General features: G+C 42.6%; 1 protein-coding gene and 1 long non-coding RNA gene across 6 annotated transcripts in view; one reads left to right on the top strand and one right to left on the bottom strand.

Annotated features, from left to right (window-relative positions):
• LOC117941666 overlaps positions 1-4145 on the top strand; it is a 9913-nt gene extending 5768 nt beyond the window's left edge. The window contains exon 3 of the long non-coding RNA XR_004655945.1: positions 4046-4145. This is a non-coding gene — a long non-coding RNA (uncharacterized LOC117941666). The remainder of the gene's footprint in view (positions 1-4045) is intronic.
• robo1 (roundabout, axon guidance receptor, homolog 1 (Drosophila)) overlaps positions 1-20023 on the bottom strand; it is a 257226-nt gene that overhangs the window by 122260 nt on the left and 114943 nt on the right. For all 5 annotated transcript variants that reach the window (XM_034866652.1, XM_034866649.1, XM_034866648.1 and 2 more), the window contains one exon: positions 6933-7259. In XM_034866652.1, coding sequence (XP_034722543.1) covers positions 6933-7259 — 327 coding nt within the window. The remainder of the gene's footprint in view (positions 1-6932; positions 7260-20023) is intronic.

The raw sequence follows: 20023 nt of genomic DNA on the forward strand, positions 1-20023 counted from the left end.
CACACATGCACACACACACACACACACACACACACAAACACCATAGATGGTTTTTAAGAGAAGAGGTGAAGGCCCTTTGCTATCAGCTGTCCTCCTGAGTGGAAGTGCAAGACCACTGAACTCAAGAGCTCACATACTAAATCTTATCTACTCCAGACTAGCACTTCATAGTGTTAATATCATACTTCACTATACGGGGAGCCTGCACCCATCCTACCCATGATTTGTTCTGAGCTAAAGCCAGAGGCGAGGATTACATAGAGATGAATAAGCAGTCACTGTGGCGACCAGAGAAAAAAGCTGTGACGCACAAGAGTTGTCCAGACACCAGGACAGAAAGCTGTGCTGTAGCTCGACTACTGCCCCAGATCCAGTATCTGGGCAATGTCATCATGTGTAAATGGATGGACTGCTAAATACTCCACAGAAACAGATGAAAGTGCTTAAAGTGGGCTTCATAAGTCAGTATTCCTTTCCTGGTTAGAAGAGACAAGCCATTTCCTACATGAATGCACACACACAGAGGCGATCCAAGAAGGCGAAAACAGAGAGGATGTCAGTGTGAAACAGCCTCGTTCAGCACATCTAATGCATTTCATTCTTTTTCATTATCTCAGAGAGAGAGAGAGAGAGAGAGATCAAACAAGCAAATATCCGTCACACTAAAGGGACTTTCAACTCAGAGCTAAGCCTTCTGAAGAAGTATTTTATGTTGCCATTAAAAAGTATCTCATTCACCAAGTCTCTCTATTTATTGCTTTGTGTTGCAATTTCCTCCTAAATTCCAACCGTGACAATCTGATAATGCAGAAGATAAGATGCAGAGTGGGGATAACCGGGAATCACACAGAATTTATTTCTTGCTCTGTGAATTTGTATTTTCCTCTACAAATCTCAAACTGTGCCCAGGGTTGTCTTCATCCTATTTTTAAGAAGAGATAAAAGGGGTTCTGGTACTTGTGGGGGCCGTGTCTCCCTCTTCTTCCCTATCCCAGTAGGCTCAGAGACGGGTGGGGCATGGAGTGATTGATGGGACTTTGGGCAGGCTCCTTTACCCATGACTGTACACCTGCCTTAGCCCATGTACAGCCTCCTTCACACAACCATCTAGACATTGTTCACTAGACCAGTGTAGACACATTAACAGATTGATGAAATCAAACACATACACACAAGTCACGCACTCCCCAAACACAGCAAGTAAGGCCTCACCCAATCTTCTATTGAAGGCTTAACTCTGATAATAACTAATCCATTCATACCACTTCTTCTCACTCTGCAGGATGTGTGTTCTCTTCAGGCTCTGTGCCAGGGTTTGCTGTAAAAACAAAAGCTGCCTTGCCGTGGCCGGTGAGCTCAGTTGGTAAAGCAGGAACAGACATATAGAGGTTTACTGCTCCACGCAGCGGCCGCGAGTCCGACCCCGACCCCGACTTGCTGCCCTTTTTGTGCATGTCATTCCCCCCTCTCTCCCCTTTCAAGTATTAATCTGTCTTGTCAAAATGAAGGCCTAAAAATGTCCCAAAATACTAAAAAAATCGGCCCTGCTACTCTGCCCTGGCTCTTGTCAGGTGCTCCACTGCACTCTTTTCCCGGTGGTGAGCATTTTGAGCTGTTGGCCACCGCATGAAGCCAGCAGTATTAGTTTTGGTGTGCGAGGGCGATGTGTGGGCGAGGTTTTGCTTGTGCAAACCGAGCTCTACAAGTCCCAAAATCAGTGCGACATTTGACACATTTTTACACGACTGAAAGAGAGATGAGCATCTTTGTTCTCTTCACTCCAGGGTGCTGTCAGTGCAGGGGGTGAAAAGTGCGTTTTGGGTAAATTATATCAGCGGATATCTGCCAGAATGGGTCTCACACAATGGGCTAAGTTTTAAGGTGCGTATCCTGGTCACTAACAAGCACAGCATGGCACCAGAGGCACCGCACATTTTTGTAATGCCGACCCCTGTTGTGCATCGCAGAAATTCTCTACTGAAAATGGCATTAAGGTATCGACCAAACACAGCAAATAGATGCTGCAGGTTTAAAAACATGGATTACATTGATTTATGCAAACGCCCTGAAGAGCTAAATATGCCTGGTAAAACAGATCACACGCAACATGCATGATAAAAACGGCTCTTTGCATATATGGATTAATAGAAGACTAATTGAAATGCATGTGAGGAAAATATCTTCCCTGCAGAGGTCTAACAAAGACTAAGCTGACAGTTATGTGCTGGGGGGGCAGTGTAATTGGACAGTAGCCGGTTGTTTCCCATGTGCTGTAATTTCTAGATTAACAGCGCAGGAATAGCCTTGAACAACAGCACACACGCAGAAACTATTTAGAGAAAGATAAGACTTAAAAAAAAAAAAACATAATGTATTAAATGAATGTACAGGGATTTGTTTTAAAGCCAACAGCATCCATGCTGAACTTTTTACACTGGTATGAGTTTACTTAGCAAGGAAGGCAGAGTTCAGCTTTGACACACACACACACAAACACGGCTTTGAGATTGTGGAGAAGGGGTCTGCATTCCAACATGAAACAGATTGGAGAGTCTGTAGTGTGCAGCCCACGCCTCAGCTGCATGTTGACTCATGAAGCAGACCCTGGCTGTGCCGTTTGCACCAATTTGCTCTCAACTTCGCTGAGACAAATAACTGCCACAGAGCTGTAACACACTCTGCCTCCAGTTCCCTGGCAGCTCGCCAGCACACTCACTGCTGCTTCTGCTGGGGTTAGCTGTCCTGCTTTTTCCTCCTTCTGCTCTTGGTCTCCTTCTCTGCTCTCTCTTTTTCTCTACTTCACTTACTTTTTCAATCTCTTCAACTCAGTCTGATTTTGGGTGTATATCTCCCAGTTGCCAAGTAGAAACAGAGGTTAAAAAGAGTCCACATGGTACCCAAAAATAAGATAGATGGAAGAAGAGGGAAAGACGTGAGCAAGTCCATGCAATTCGAAACCTCTTGTAATAAGTTAATGAAATGCAAACACCATGACAAATAAATAACTGTGGAATCAAGTAGTGAAAGAAGCAGTTTGAATGGGGTTGTTTCCATTTCAGTGGGTAGCAGTGGAGAAACAAAAGGAGTAAGAAGAGAGATGGGTGAGGGGAAGGGGAGAAAGAAATGTGAGATAGAGCAAATTCAGATGTTATGTGTCATGAGGAGGGGTTTAGTTTGAGGCGGGGGTGTGCAGAAGGGGACAGCAGGAGGACCCCAAGTCTTTGAGAGCCAACAGATGTAATACAAGGGGTTCTTTAAGAGGGAGGCAGGTACTCAGATCAGTGGGTGGTGGCCATGCTGCCTTTAGACTGCTGCAAGCCAGCCAACTGTCCTCCGCTCTGCAGATGACCCTTAGGCAGAGCCCCGAATCTGTCAGGATGAACCCTGCCTCGTTCAACACATCCGAAACCCTGACCTTCCCCCCAGTAACCAGAGAGTCGGCAAAGCCAGCTGGCTGCACATGGTGGCAGAGATTTCTCAAAAGCATCAAGAACAATGAGATTCTCAGATAAACTTGGCTGACTAGAGTTATATACAATGAGCCAAATTCAAGTAAACACCCCTTCACTTCTGTTGTTAGTGGCTGTACAAAGTAAACTCTGCCTCCGGCAAGAGGAGTCTGTGTGCGGATAGAAGGCCTACAGCCAACCTTGTGCGGTCAGTACTGTGTAAGCAGCCAGGCCACTAGACAGCAGGCCCTGAGGTTATCGCCTGCTCAAGTGGAGCAGTGTGCCGTCCATTACCTCACTTTACTATCTCTGCATCCAGAATAAGGGAAACAAGCTATTCATAGAGCCTCTCAGGGCCTCCTGCACAGCGCTGGGTGAAGGCATTACTGGGACATATCACAGGGTTTACAGTATACAGCACACATACTGTAATGTGTATCCGCAATTCCTAAATAAAAGTGTGCATATTTTCTATTACTGTAAAACTAGGGCTGGGCATCACGATATTTTTGACCGAATTCCTTGATATCAATATGCCGTTGCAGTGTTGACTGTTGGTGCTTTCACAAAATATTGACACAATGACATTTTTAAAGAATAACCATCAATAATATGGATATAATGACAAAGTGGGTAAAGGCAAATAATACAACAGTCTGCTAAGTTCCGAATATGACATCTCTCTGCTGTAATGCAGCTTTTAAAACCAGGAAAAAAACACTTCCGTCATTTCACAATATTACAAAATCTAAGATCTTAGACGATATCTAGTCTCATATCATGATATTGATATAATATCTAAACATTGCCCAGCTCTATATTAAACTATGTTACCTATTTTTGGTTTGTTCAGTGTTTGGTGAAAGCAGGAATTGCTTTATAGGATGCACACGTTATGTAACCTGACAGTGTAGACTTCATTTTCTGTGGTCGCGGAGCATGAAGGAAGTTCATTATTTGATGTCGACATCTCTAATGCAAAGACAACAATCCCATAATGGGAGAAGAATCCCATCCTAAGCTTGTTTGAATACACAAGGCAAACAGGATTCATGGTAAATGCATTAGCCCAGGCTTTGGGTTAAGAGGCTGAGATAGAGAGATTGTGGGCTGTACTGTACATGTGGTTAATGATAAACCAAACAAACTGGGTTAGCTCTCCTAGACTGGCAAAACAGGACTTGTTGAAACTTGGATTATGTTAACAATCGCTGGTGTGTAAGGGAAACTGTGAAAGCCAGGCTCTTGAAATAACATCTCCAAAAAGTTGTGTTTTTAGCTTTTAAAGTAAAACGTTGGATGGGGGAGATCTAGGCAAAGCATACACAATTAAACCACCACTTCCTTCTTTTGGAGGTTATTGGAAATTAAAGCCTGGTTGTGTCGTCCGAGTCGAAGTAAAGCGTCCCGTCTGCAATGTTCAACGCTTATCAGTAAAGCTGTGACAAGCATCTTTAACAACAACAAATAATCCAAAATGGTCTGAAACTTTCTAATATACCCTGAAGATTATTTTTGGGGCTTTTCTAACTTTATTTGATAGGACAGCTAAGTGAGAAAGAGGGAAATTTTCCCAGGTCAGATTTGAACCCTCGACCTTCCGCTTCGAGACATAAACCTCCCTGTATATGTGCGCCAGATCTACCCACTGATCCAACCCGGCCATGATGAGCCAGATTTATGACGTGTGGTTTCTTCACTGTGGAGTTTAAACGAAGCCTTGTAAAGACAACGCACTGTTTCAGAGCTTTTTTTCTTTTTCTACAGCCTTTTTCGCGTCGGCTGGGTTCCATCCCAGTTGCCCCGACAACATAATAATACGTAGTTAAGCGTGAGCTGCAGAGAGGGGAGTGAGAGACACCAACTGAGCGAGAAGGAGCGAGAGGGCTGGGGCACAGTGGCTTGTCATTATGGGTCTGTTTGAACCTTATACAGAATAAGCAGCCCAAACTTGAGACTGAGCCAACGGCACTCTGTACTCGCGGCTCCTGCCAAGTGTCTTGTTTTTCTACTTGAAAAACCCACCTCTGAAATAAACACTCTATATTATCTACTTCTGGGGGAAATATTTTTAGCATTCTGACCTGTGGAAACATTTGAGTTCTCTTGGATTTCTCTACTAATCATATTTCATGCTATTCATGTTATTCTGCCTGTAAAATAGTTTGGATTATTGCATTTGAATTCTGCAGATGTTTAAGTTTGGAGTTGACAAGCTTGGCTGGCATTAGATACTGCACGACATATGAGGACAGGACACCATCTGGAGCACCACTCTGCACTGCATCTCCTCTCTGAGCACCTGAAGGGAGACGTCCGCTCTAAGTTAAACAGCAGAGCTCAAGGATTTCACCATGAACACCCAGAGTATTATCAATAAGCCTGTTAAGGTATCTGACGCTTCTAACTTAACATTTCACTTTGCTGACATTGAATAGGAATATAATGAAAACAGCCTTAAGAGCGGAGCAGTTTGTCACATCTGCACCCTCCTGAGATCCCCCTCATTCAGGCTAAATAAATCCACAGCATGCAGTCCTACTCAATCTGACTGACACCTCCAACTCAAGACCCTAACCGTCAGAATGCAGGCAGCCCATGCCTAGGCCTACATTCACTCATACACACACATACACATTCAAACACACAATTCTTTCTTTCCCATCTTGATTAGATTACAGTGAGCGGGTTGGTGACAGCCTCTGGGCATGCTAGAGGAGCGGTTGATATCTGAGCTCTCCTCTTCAGGCTTCACTCTCCGCCAGTCAAGAGAGCAAAGAGATAATATATCTGAAGAGCTGACCTCACCCAACGAAAGCAGCATTTTAAAGAATCATGGGAACAAATTTGTCAACACTGGTCACCACTCACAAAAGGACTAAATGGTTTAGAAAGATCCTTTTCTTATCCTACATTGGATACCCACTGACTACCAAATATACTCCCATCCAATATGTCTCAAAGCCTGCTTGTTGACCCCCAAGATGCTTAAATCCACTTTTCATCAAAGCTACCCTGTTGTTGCATGAGTGTAGCAGACAATAAGGGAAATCTCTCATACTTCAATGAAATGGGTGGCAAAGCTCTACATTAAGAGATGACTAAACACAGATGCAATGATTGCATTCCTTTATATATAAAACCTCATACCTATATCTCTGACAAGAAGCAGAAGCAGGGCTAAAACAGAAAGGGCTTTGTTCCCATTGTAGCTCCTGACCACCTACCATGGGCCCTTTAGAGAAGCACTCACCCTGGAATGATCAGGCCACTTCTCCCCCAAGGCTCCACAGGCCTACGGAGACCGCTGGGCCAAACACATCCTGCCCATCTCCTGAGAGATTATCCAACTCAGTGAACACATTGAGTACAGAAACACTGAAGGAAATTGGAGCCTGCTATTCAGCTGCATCTAAACCCAAACTCTGCCATTCACACCCACACTGGAAGCGAAGAAGAAAAAGGAAGACATGCTGCACTTACTGGCTACTTCCAGCGAGGCGTTGTGGCTTACTGCTTCTCCCAGGTAGTTGCGGGCCACGCAGACGTAGGAACCTTCATCCGGCTTGCTCCGTCGTCCATGGACAATGCGTAGAAAGAAGAGGGAGCCGCTGGGCAGCAGCATGCGCTGAGAACGGGGATTGTCCCTGTCCGTTTCCACCCGCTCTCCATCCTTGTACCACTCCACTGTCGGGGTTGGCCGCCCCTCCGCTTTACAGTTGAGAGTGGCGGGCTCCCCTTTGGAGACAATCAGGTCAGAGGGGTGCTCCACAATCCGGGGTGGGGTGTCCTCTTGGCGCAGACGGGATCCTTAAAAGAAATGACAACAGTGTAAGTTTACATTTGCAAGGAATTATACAACTGAATGGATTTTAAAGCCCTTATTAAACGGTTATATTCAATAGGAAATAATAAAAAACATAATCCCAAACTCAATGGGGCAGTTTTAAAGGCAACTATACCGTCCACCGGAAATATATTAGCATAGCAGGCTGCTGTGATGAGCAGAAATCGTTTTAACCCTCATGTTGTCCTGTGGTCAAATTTAACCTGTTTCCAAGTTTTCTTTTAATCAGAAAAATGGGAATTTGAAGATGTTGAACAAGGCAACCAGACATTGGGGGAAAAAGCGTAAAGAATATTGGAAAAAGTGATAAAAACGACAAAAAAAAAAACTTACTTAGAAAAAACTAAAAACAAAAACAAAAAATACTTTTTGAGATAGGGACAGCAAAAGTGTTTTTTCATGTTGAGGAAAAGACAACTCAAGGGTGAACTTACAGGGTTAGTATTCCATTCAATTCTCAAGAGTTCTAACTAGATTTATGTTCATGTTGTAATTATTGACTGTAAGATGAGTATGTCAATGTGCTTTTTTTCAGCTCAACAATCACCTTGAAAATGTCCACATAATATCCAAGTTTGACAAGTACAGAGAAATAAATGTAGTTTAAAAACAATATTTTTAGACCTTTATTTTGACAGGACAGCTGAAGACATGAAAGGGGAGGGGGGGGAGGGATGACATGCAGCAAAGGGCCACAGGTCGGAGTCGAACCCCAACCCGCTGCGTTGAGTATACCTATTAATATCTGAGCGCAAACCTCCACAATATAAAGTGATATATGTATGTCACATTCAGCTATAAATATCACTTCAAAGTAGTGGAACATATTCTTTGAGGCACAATGACAGGTACTGCTGATGCAGGTAGTAAAGACCAAATAAACCACCAATCTGTGAGCAAAGTCTCCCTTTAATTACAGTTACAGCTCCTTTAGTAACGCTTAGCACTGCTCCAGCTATGTGACTCTGTCATTTCTCAGATCAAAGAGCAACAAAGAAGAAAAAGACAGGCAACAGTAAACAAGAGTATGACACACCTTTAAGGTGAAAGGAAATGAAAAGATAAAAGATAAGATATAGATGCAGCGCATATCTTAGGGACAGAAGGAGCAGGAGTAGAGATTACACTATTGAAGAAAGACTGAGCCGCCAACAGCAGTGCCAAGGGGGTTAACACCCCAGTGCTATCTCAGGCCATTACTATTGCTCTCTGACCAGCCAGCTGTAGCTATCAAACCTGCTTTACATGCAAATTAGCTTCCTGTTGTCAATTCCTGAAGGGTGGGACTGGATGAATGTGAATGCATTGCACACAATGTGTGTGTGTGTGTGTGTGTTTCAGAGACAGAGCGTTTTTTCCCCCACTCGCCATATCTCCCACCATAGGCCTTTGGAGCCTTTTCAGGACCAATTAAAAAGAGTCTGGTCTAATTGGAGGCGCAGGCCTGCAATTAATTTACCCAGCATCCCGTGAACTTGCCACACTGCCTCTTTTAAGTGCCCTCTGCCCATCCCATCCCCCTTCTTTACCCTACAAATCTGGTGCTGAGAAGGCATCTTCTTGTGGTCGCCATATATTTTAGGGAAAGTCAGCATAATCAGTGACAGCTCGGTGGAAAGATTAATCACTTCAACGCAAATGTGTAGTGTGGTCAAAGGAATATAATTAATCCAGTACCGCAATGAAGGACATCATGATTATGAGCCTTTCCCAGCAATTTCTATCTTACATTTATAATATAAATTTGTAATTATGTCATACATTTTTCTTTTTTCTTTTTCTTACTGTAACACCTGTTGCTTTCAAATGAACACTGCGTTTTCTCATGAGACTTGGTGTTAACTTCTTCTTTGGGACAGAATTCCGGGTCTATGTCCTGTTATTTGTTCATATAAGCATTCATTTTCAGATAGCTTTTAGCTGTAAATAATTCAATAAGATCATGTGCAATGATGTAATATTACAGATGCAGTGCAATGGATGCCAAAGCACACTGCATTCAAAATGTGCAAGTAACAATATACTGTATTTACAGCAATTAGACTAACACCTATCAGTGGAAGATTCATTATTTAGTGACAAAACAACAAATAAGACATCTCTCACAGAAATCCCTGTGATTCAGTGTCATTCTATAGACACTCAGTGTGTGTGAAATCCATATCTGTAGAGATTAAAGCATTGCTGAGAGACCAAAAGGAACAGATGGAGACTTAGAGACAGTGGCATATCAAGCCTTTAGCAAGAATGAATTAGTCTGCTATCTGACGCTGAATACATTTATAAAGCACACGTATGTGCTTCCTGGCTTTTGGAGCTGGCCAACTACCGAGATTATTAGCCTCCATTTGTAACCTGCTCCACTCACCAGCTTTTGAACGTACAGACCATATGCTAATGAGGCGCAGCCCTTTGGTCGGACAGCAAACGGGAGCAAAGGGCTGAGCTAACACTCCTCGCTATGCTAGCACACGCAGGCCCCATTACCGCCACAGCCACCGCACCACTAGCACCACTCTTCACCAGACGAGGCAGGCTAATATGTTTTATTAAAGAGGACTTTGAAGAGCTCCGCGCTATCCGCTCTGCCCGTTCCCTTCCTGATTTAGATAGCTCCTCTCTAATTTGAAATGGTCTGAAGTTTGGGGTTTTACGGGGGGACCATTAACTATTTAGATGTGGCCCGCTGTGAGGGAGCTGCGCAGCAGGCAGTGCTGTGTTGTGTTTGATCAGCGGCTGTTTACTGCAGATGATTACACCCGATCTGCATGATTTAGATGCAGACTGACATTACAATACAGTAAGTTACAGTATCCTGTTAGAGGGAATCTGGTAAGGATAAGCAATACATATTCATCAGTTCATATTTAACTCTAATAAGCGTTTTATGTGTGATTCCTAAGTGTGTGTGGGTGTGTGTTTTGAGCAGTACGTGGGTGTGAGAATGTATCAGTTACAGAATGCTATTATGCTTTCCTTGTTCCTGATATGAATACATAGTGTGCGTGTGTGTGTGTGTGTGTGTGTGTGTGTGTGTGTTGTACTGATCCCCACAGACGCTTTGAATGACCCCAGTTACTTCAGCTCCATTACTCCTCAGCAGGGGAAAAAGACACAGGTGGTGTAAAGGATTATTCTGTCATGGCACAAACACTCCCATGTCCTCCTCTACAGGGGCATCATTTTAGAAGATGGCCAAATGCTAACTTTACTCCTTCTCTACAGCACACTCGTAGGACAAAATCGGAGCTAGAAACTAGAGGAGCAGAGTGTACACTTCACTGGTGAACCACACTGTTCGGCATCTCGTTCTCGCTTCGCTTTGATTCGTCCAACCCTCCCTTTATTTCAAAGCGCTGCCCTTCCTTCTCCTCTGCCGCTTTCAACCGCCCGCTCTCCTACTTTCTATCCCCCTCTTCCCCACCCTTCTTCGCTTGCAGACAGAAAATGTGAGATGAGCTAATGCAATACACAGCCTCACCAAAGGGAAGCTGGGACTTCTACTGCGAGGATCTGATCGATTGGTGCCTGAGGCAAGATTCTGCTTCTCCCTTAACTCTCGCACTTGATGCTGGAGCGGTTGGTGTTTCTTTTCTCTCATTTTTACACACACACACACACACACACACACACACACACACACACACACACACACACACAAACTATGCTTGTGGGAGCCAGTGCTTGCTGTGGAGGTGATTAAAAAACCCTACAATTCTTTGTAACTTTGCGCTCAATTCCAAAAGCAATCTCAGTAATGAACAAGAAACCATGAGAGCCCAACAGCAATAATAGGCACACTGAATTGAACAGACCCAAACGTGCAGCCACCACAAGGGTCCAGACACTGACCTACAAGTATCCACACAGTATCTGTATGCCTCCTAGGACTTATGAAGACAAAGATATGTTCTGTATTTATGTATGAAGAGCTCCGGGGTATTTGCCCACACTGAATTCCAGGCTGTTTACCCAATTCAATAATTGAAAGACGAGCATGATCACGGAATTTGTGATGGTTCTCGAGAAGCCAAGGTCACTCGGCTATCCATTAGATAACTAGGCATACATTGTATATTAACATTATGGCTACCACCTCATATCGATTCATCTGTGTCTAGGGGCTAAACTAGATTTTCACAATTGCAGGGTATATTCCAGGAGATAAGCCTGCTTCCTCAATCTTACCATGAAATAATATGCATAAGAGATAGACAGCTACTGATCATGCAAATAGAGCGTAACAGAATGAACCGGGGCAATCATTGTAGTAAACTTGATCACATTTGTCAATATAACAGCAGCGGTGGAAAAGATACTTTACTTTTACTTTTATTTAGACCTTAGTAGTTGCATAATACTGTATCTGAAGTCTCTTTCCCACAAGTCAGCCTTGGTGAACTGGCACTTTGCTTGTTTGAAAGCAATGATGTCTCTCTCTCTCATGGGTGGGCCAAATTCTCTGGTCAGGCAAAGCAGAGAAAGGGGAGGTAAACTTGCCCCTTATGACCTCATAAGGAGCAAGATTCCAGATCGACCCACCTGAGCTTTCATTTTCTCAAAGGCACAGCAGGATACCCAGGGCTCGGTTTACACCTATCACCATTTCTAGCCACTGGGGGACCATAGGCAGGCTGAGAGAACTCATATTAGTTGTAAAAAACCTCATAAAGTGAAATTCTCATGCCATGGGACCTTTAAGTAAAATGATTAATACCACACTGTATAAAAATACTCTGTTACAAGTAAAGGTCCTGCATTAAAATATTACTTAAGTAAAGTATGTATAATCAGAAAAATAGAGCTACTTAAAGTATTAAAAGTTAGTATTAGTATAGTAAAGTATTCAATACAGAAAAATCCTCACATTTTACAGACTGGGATATATCAAAACAGTTCTGTCAATCAAAGTGTTTAATCATTTCCTCATGACTTAAAGGCATGCATATTGTAGTTTTATTTATAATTACAAAAAACATGTGTTTTGTGTTTAGAAATCTTAATGTGTAAACTAATTAGTAACTAAAGCTGTCAGATGAATGTAGTGGAGTAAAAAGTACACTATTTGTCTCTGAAGTGTAGCAGAGAAGAAGTAGGAAGTGGCTTGAAAATTTGAAATTACTTCAAATTTGTACTTAAGTATAGTACTTGAGTAAATGCACGTTACATTCCACCACTGTATAACAGCATGACATCATACTAAATATCAACAATAATGTTTTTTATTCATTTAAATGACCCGGAAAATGTGTTATCAATAGTTTTAGAATTTTTTTACAGACCAAACCAGTACACTGTTGGACATAGCAGCCACAGCCACTCACAGGCAAGAACGCTGAACTGATGCATAAGAACTGCAAGGAGAGGAAGACAGAGTTAGACAGCGCCTGGATGCATGCGAGAGCGATGTAATTAGAGGTTATCGGAGTTTCACAAAATGCAGCGCAGCGAGAAGACGGTCACTTTATACAGGAGAAAGGAATATAACACAGTCACGGCACTTTCAACCCGTGCTGGACCTGTTCACACGAGACAGCCGTCAGTACGTTTGTCACTGTAAGCAAAGACACCAGACTCTCCCTGATGAACGTCCATATGTACGCTCCTTTTCTTTTTGGTTTTTACATTGCTATCTCCCATTTTTTTACTTTCTATTTTTGTTCAGTGATGCACTGTACAGCACCTTGTAAACCTGGCTGTGAAAGGCACTTTTAAATAAAGTTTATTTACTATGACTTACTTTTTTCTCTTTCATCCTTATGTGCACTCTGTTGCTGCCAGTCTGCATTGCAAGGAATAGAATAATGGACTATAGATATGATAATAAAAGGATACAAATCTAAGGAAATCCTCCACAAATACTTACTTACTACTACGACTTGTACTGTGTTTAGCCTATATCTCATTAAGAAACGGGGAAACATTATTTAAGTTTAGATTGCTTTATCAAAGGTCACATGGCATAAAAACTTCACTTTATGAGGTACTTTAACATAGATGTGCGTTCCTAGGCTCTAGTGGCTGTAATACTGCACCAAAGCTGAATTTTGTGACAGACTTCAGATATGGTATTTGGATGCTTTTATATAAACCTTAGTGGTCTCCACTAAGGTTTATATGAAAGCATGCAAATAGCACCATATCATGGGACCTTTAACTTGATACCTTTATAATGGCTGATTTTACAACTATTACTTACCAAACTATTGAAACTATAGCTGCACTATTGATTGTGCATAATTACACAATGCCACAGTTAGTAATGGAAGAATTTTATGAGAACATTTACTGTCTGATTAAATAGTCAAGATCCAACAAAATGCAATAAAATCCTGTTTGTGGCGCAACAAAGCTTACATGTCTGGGAGGCAGTAATCAATCTAACTAATCTGACTGAAATCGTAAAAGGCGACCCTAAAACTACGACTTAGACTGAGCAGCCTCAGGATAAGAAACAGCTAGACAGGGTCAGCTCAGTCCGAGCCGGGGTCACTCCTTAAACACAGCGGGTTTGCCCTTCGCAATTAAAAGCTAACGTAACCCCACAGGCGACCTCATGTGTACTGCATTTTTATTACTAATTGCTCTCAGCATAAAGATGGAGAGAAGCAGAAAGGCAGGCACAAAAAAACTAAAACAATCACCTAGCTGAAGTACTAAGTTCAGGTCCAGTGATTTCCATGCTTTTTTCAAGTGATTTTTGCTTAAAAAGCAAATGTGCCTCCGTCTCTCTCACTCTTTTCCATGGCTCCTCTCTTGGCAGAGCGCGAGGAAGAGGAAAGGAGCCAGGCGCCTGCCCTTTACCCCCCGAGAACTCACAGGAGAGAGGGACAGTGAAGCAATTTAGATCTGTTGTCACTGTTGTCCCCTGAGGTAGGGAGACGGGAGAATGGGTCTACTTCTTGAATGATAAACCAAACTTCACAATGCTGTGCCATTCACTCCTGTTCTCAATATACTGCAGTACAAACAATCCCAACCCAGGATGACATGTGAGCAAGCATGTGAGCAATTTATTATTTCAGTTAAAGTTTAATTTCATCCATAAACATCAGGTCATAGAACCCCATAAAAACAGACGCTGTAAATGGGAGGTGTTGCAGGAGCGGTCATATCATCACACCCCATATCAGATGTCCAGCTGAGCAAAGGCAGAGATATTGAATATGAGCCTATGATAAGGAAGGCCAAGCACAGTAGGGCACTCCCATCCACAGTCCCATTAATCTATGATTAGAGGATTTAAGAGGGATTTATGGCGGAGATAAGAGCAGAGGGCGTGTCCCGCGGGGGCAGCCAGGCGGAGACTGGGGCCACGCCTGCTCTGGACGGTGCCTGCCTGTAAATGACTGAAAGCTAAAGAAAAGGCACCCTTTTCTGTTGAATTAGAGAAGATAACGGAGAGAGAGGGCAGAGATAAGAGGGAGAAACAGAGGGAGAGACGGAAGCGTAGCGAAAAAGGCAAGGTACCGCACTCGTGCTGATCAGATGACATTAACAGGAAAGGGAAACCCAATCCCTTGCGTTTCAACATCAGGATCCCACCCTGGAATGCCCTGCGTGAATGCCTTTGCCAGTTGCATCAGATCACTCCTGTTTTTAATGTTACACAAGGCTATCACTTACACTCCTAAGAGGCAGGATTAGAGCCCTGTGTGCGAGTGTGTATGGGGACCCAGAGGTGGGGTGATGGAGGGGGATGATGGATATCTTTATGGCCTCTTTCTTTCCTCATCTCTTTGTCTCAGTTTACCAAACAGAACGGGGTACGGTTTCCTTGAAATTGCTACAGCAGCACTTGAGAACGAAGATGATATCAGTTTCCATAAAATAGTACTACCATTAAAATGTGTTTTTTTAATCAAAGCAAGCCCAAAACACACTACCTGAGAGTTTACACACAACAATGCAAGCCAACGCTACATTATTTGATTGTTTATCTGTATTTACCGTTATAGAAACTAAATTCACACGCTCAAAGATGATTACTTGTTTTGATATTTGAGTGAAAGGTGGCTGGTTATGCAAGCATGACACAAAGCTCCTTTGTTATTATTAAGGCCAAGACATTAAACAAGGTTAGGGAAGTAATCTGAAAAAGTCCACATGCTCTTGACACTAGGTAAGGCTCCCAACGCAACTAATTTCATTTCAAACAATAGGAAGGTGTGATACACAGTAAAGTAGACCAGTGATTAGGAAACCACAAAACATGTTCCAGTTGGTGCGCCCGGTAGCTCACTGAAGGAGTCCTCGATTAGGGAAAAAAATTTATAAATATGAATATTTTGGTCAATATTGAAATAATGATCATTTAACACAATTACTTGTTGACTTCTGGAAAGATGTTGGAATTGTTTAACTCGTGGGAAAAGTTAAATAAATCAACAGAAAAAAACATACAATTTTGAAATTTGCATTAATACTCAGAGAGAGTTTACTCCAAAACGTAATGAGCTAAATAAATGTTTTTCTTGATTATTCTGTTTTTGTGATCATTGGGGGCTGAAATCATGATCACGATCACATTTTGATTAATTACACAGCCCTAGCTCACTGGGTACCATTAGGGTTCAGTTCTAACTGCACCTCCTCTACACTTTCCTGTCTGTTTCTGCCTACATAAAAAGCATTAAATGCCTAAAACCATTTAAGAAAAAAGTACATTTTTGAACAGCTCTGTAGATGAACTAGTAAAATATTAAGCTTCGTCAGCAGCCCATTATTATTACTGATGTTGCCTTCTATCGTCCAGATGCTCGTTTGTCATCCACAATACAAAGGTGATGGATCTGCTGACCATACAAAAAGCAAGCAGCGCGCCCGTCTTTGCTTATGGCCACAGGTTACCAACATAAGCTCTCTGGGGCGGTGGTATAATCACTGTTGCTCATCAGGATGGGATCCGAGTACAAAGGTCCCCTAGGCCTAAAGCACAAAAGCCCCAAATCTGGCTATGTCAGCTGGGAGACACATCCCTGACTGTCCCCTGGCGAGCCAGGCCGGGAGTGAAACAGTCCCAGCAAAGGTGCTCCTTTGCTCTGGGGCGCCCATCTGGAGCTACAATAGGAGTAGTATTTCCACTTCTGCTCCAGGCTTTCCCCATAATGGGCCTGACACATTTGAAAGACACCAGGCACGATCGCAAGTATGATAAAGCAGTGCTGATTGTCATGAAACACCTCTTAAGTCAACCGAAGACGACAAAGCAATCATTGTGTCGTTGGTCAGACTGTAGACAAGTTATGAATGGAAACTGCATTTAGAATAATGGATTATTCAGTAACAAAACAAATAAAGCTTTCATCTCACAATTTATATATCCATAGGAATTTCACGTAAATGGTCAGAAACAGAGGGTGTTACTGTGAAACAACACGGCAAGGGGAAGATACACTGTAATGAATTTTCAACAGAAACCCAGGGGACATAATTGTGGATGAGTTGTAGCTCGTCCTGATGCCAAGCAGCCCCAGTGAGTGTCATTAGACACAAATAAAAAGCTGTCAAAGTCCGCGGAAGGCCATGAGGCTAGAATTCATTCCTGCAGGACAAACACATCTCCTTTTCTTTATTATATCCATTCACTGAGACAAGCAGGAAATCTGTAGTGGAAATGGACTGGAATGCTTGTTAGGAAGCTGCCTGTCAAATTGACTCTGGAGACCATGAAGGTGCTGATCAGAGCAGGGCAGACGCAAGCGAAAAGTCGGCCTGTCTGGATGTGTGTCATCCATCCATCCATCTGTCTATCTATCTACAATGTAATGTCTGTGTGTGACTTCAAGCAGCCGCCCCGAGTTGACCCTCGAGCGATGACCTAAGGAGAAAACCCGGCCCGTATTTCTCATGAAAGAACTCCGACACCGGTGTCAGGGACCTGAGATCCTGGGAAAAGAGCCGTAATTAGTACGTGCCAGCCTTAGACCCTCTATTAGGAAGTTTGTGTATGCGCCACAGTCAAGGTTTTGCGCGTGGCGGGGGAAGGGGGGTTTACGAAAAAGAAGCAGAAGGAGTCCAAGTGGGCAATTACTTCTTGTTTGTTGTTTTCCAACATTGCCTGTTTTTAATGAGGTTTGACCGGTGTGTTCTCAATGATACATCAAAGCAGCCTTCAGCAGCAGGATAGGAAGGAGAAGCAGGGCTAATTGAATATGCTGGTACATTTATTTCCCAACAGGGGACAGCAGGAGTCTCACTGCTGACTTGTTCTTCCATCAACTGCAAGCCTTACAATTCTCAAGGGATTAATAAATTGTATTTTAGCAAAAACAATTTGTTCAGTGCTTTGAAAAACAATTATATAGTTTGAAGCTGGCTTCTGAACATACGTTTAACGGTCCCACTATATTATGCAATCATTGCAGAGGAATGGAAACATCAGGGTTATTGTATACAAACTAGTGCTGTCAAATGATATTTAATCACGATTAATCGCATTAATGTCATAGTTGACTCAAAATTAATCACATTTTTATGTATTCTAAATGTGCCTTGTTATCATTTTGTCCCATTATTTTTTCTCATTTTAATGCTCTTATCAACATGGAAAGTGGATCGGCTTGCTTTGCGCAAAAAATTATCATCAGCTGCGTGCACGGCCATCAAGTGGTATTTCAGACTGGACGTGCTGCGATGATAGCTCAGTCACAACGACCACACACAGATCAATTTGGTCTCGTCAATGGAACCATTTGGAAACTTTTAAAAAGTAAACTTTCCGTCCAGAATCTTACTGGCGTCCATTTGCGTTAATGCCCTTAATAACGCCTTTAACTGACAGCACTAATTCAAACCAGTGTGCTTTATTGATTTTCAAATCCGCTGTCTGCTCAGTTCTGTGTCCATAACATTGCAATAATACTCCTGTGTCACCCTCTGGACGGGTTGAAGTAATTCTGGTCCTGTGAGCGGCCGTGATGGGGGCTGGCGTTACATCTACACTACTAGGTTTTCATTTTTTCAAGCAGGGTTTTGAAGCAAAAAAAACTCTGTCCACGCAAGAGTTTTTGCTCCAGTAGCAGAGCTAATCTCTGTGCAGATTAATGCAATTGACAATGCATACACTGGCCACGCGCGTGCCGGGGGTGACAGGGAGTAGATTGTCTGACGTCACTCCGCAGATGAAAATGTGTAAATTACAATTACAGAAAATACCTTGGCGAAAGAAAGAACAACGGCAAAAAATAAGAGCAGGGATGTAGTTGCTTGGACCGACTACGAGGTGGAACTGGTACTGAAAATGTAAGATACGACTGACAATTGACAATTGCTGTATCAATGACAATTGATACAGCATTGTATCGCAATATTGTCTGCATTATGTAAGTATTACAATATTTATTATTATACATGAGATGTGAGATAAACAAACAGAAATGTATCTTTTTAGATAAAACAGATGTCCTTTTGGGGACATATTTCAAACTGGGAATTGCAATATATAGCAGAAATACAGTATGCTTAAAAAGTCACAACAAGGATGCCTCTGTTCAGCGATGGGTTATAAATAATGGCGTTACTAACAGCATTACTTTTTTTTTAGTAATCTAAGTGATTACTCTTACTATCTTAGCCGTTACCATTGAAAAATGCGGCGTGTTATTATAACTGAAGCTGTTCTTTCATCAGACCAACTAGATCTCTGAGCCGAGAGGCAAAGACCTTTTTTTCATGCAAACGATTAGCTGAGGTTGAGTAAAGATTCATGGTAAGCCAATCAGAGGTAGAGTTGGGCGGGTGGTTGAAAGCACGCTTATTAGGACACATAACGAACAACACAAGCGGGTCAGTCAATGAGAGACAGGTATGGCGTTATGAGATCAAGGAGAGGGGGGGGGTAACTTTTTTTCCTGCTAAAGATTTCCCACCGTGGTCAGGGGCACTTTGTTTCTCTCACTATGACTCTAGAGTGGCTACTCGCTCCGAAAATCGCTAATCCCTGTCACTGTCTCACTTCTCCTTTGCTCTAACACACACACACACACACACACACACACACACACACACACACACACACAGTATAAACATCACGCCACTTATGTTATTTGCACTACAAAGAGTAGTGTATCTAAGAGTATCTATTTTGTATGTTTGTATTAAGTGTCCATTTCATTATAATATTAAGATTTACCATAAATAATTAAACAAACTCAAGTATTTTAAGTTCCATTAAAGAGGGGTGGAGGAGGGGTCATATTTAAAAATGTACTTGAAAGTAACATATTAGTTACTTTCTGAAGGTACTAGTTGCTTTCGTAATTTAAACTGAGTATCTAATTTAGTTATTTTTTGGAAGAAGTATCTTGTAACAGTAACTAATTACTTTTTAAAAGTGACTCCCCCAACCCTGCCTCCGGTGGTTCCCAACCCTAGTGTACACGTAGCAAAAGACATTTATTTGTAAACCATATTGCGGCAGCGTAGATGTAGCCTGGAAGTAGAGGGAAGGCAGGGGAGGGGCTGGCGAGCATCGGGGAGGAAGAAGGACCAGCACACTCAGCTGGCACAGCCCAGCAACAGGGACTATGGCATTTGGGCTTGGTGCCAAGAAAAAGAACAGCTCTGAAGAGAAGCCAAAGTGAATGAGGGCAGGCACGGCCAAAAAGCACCTAATGCTTTTAAATGTTATTTAGTTGATGGCAGCGGCTGATACAGGTCTACTGTTGGCCCAGGGTTTTATTACAGTCCCCGAGAGCAGAGCCGATGACCTTATGTAGGCTATTCT

Source organism: Etheostoma cragini, chromosome 3 (assembly GCF_013103735.1).
Source record: "Etheostoma cragini isolate CJK2018 chromosome 3, CSU_Ecrag_1.0, whole genome shotgun sequence".
In the NCBI taxonomy this organism is placed as follows: Eukaryota; Metazoa; Chordata; class Actinopteri; order Perciformes; family Percidae; genus Etheostoma; species Etheostoma cragini.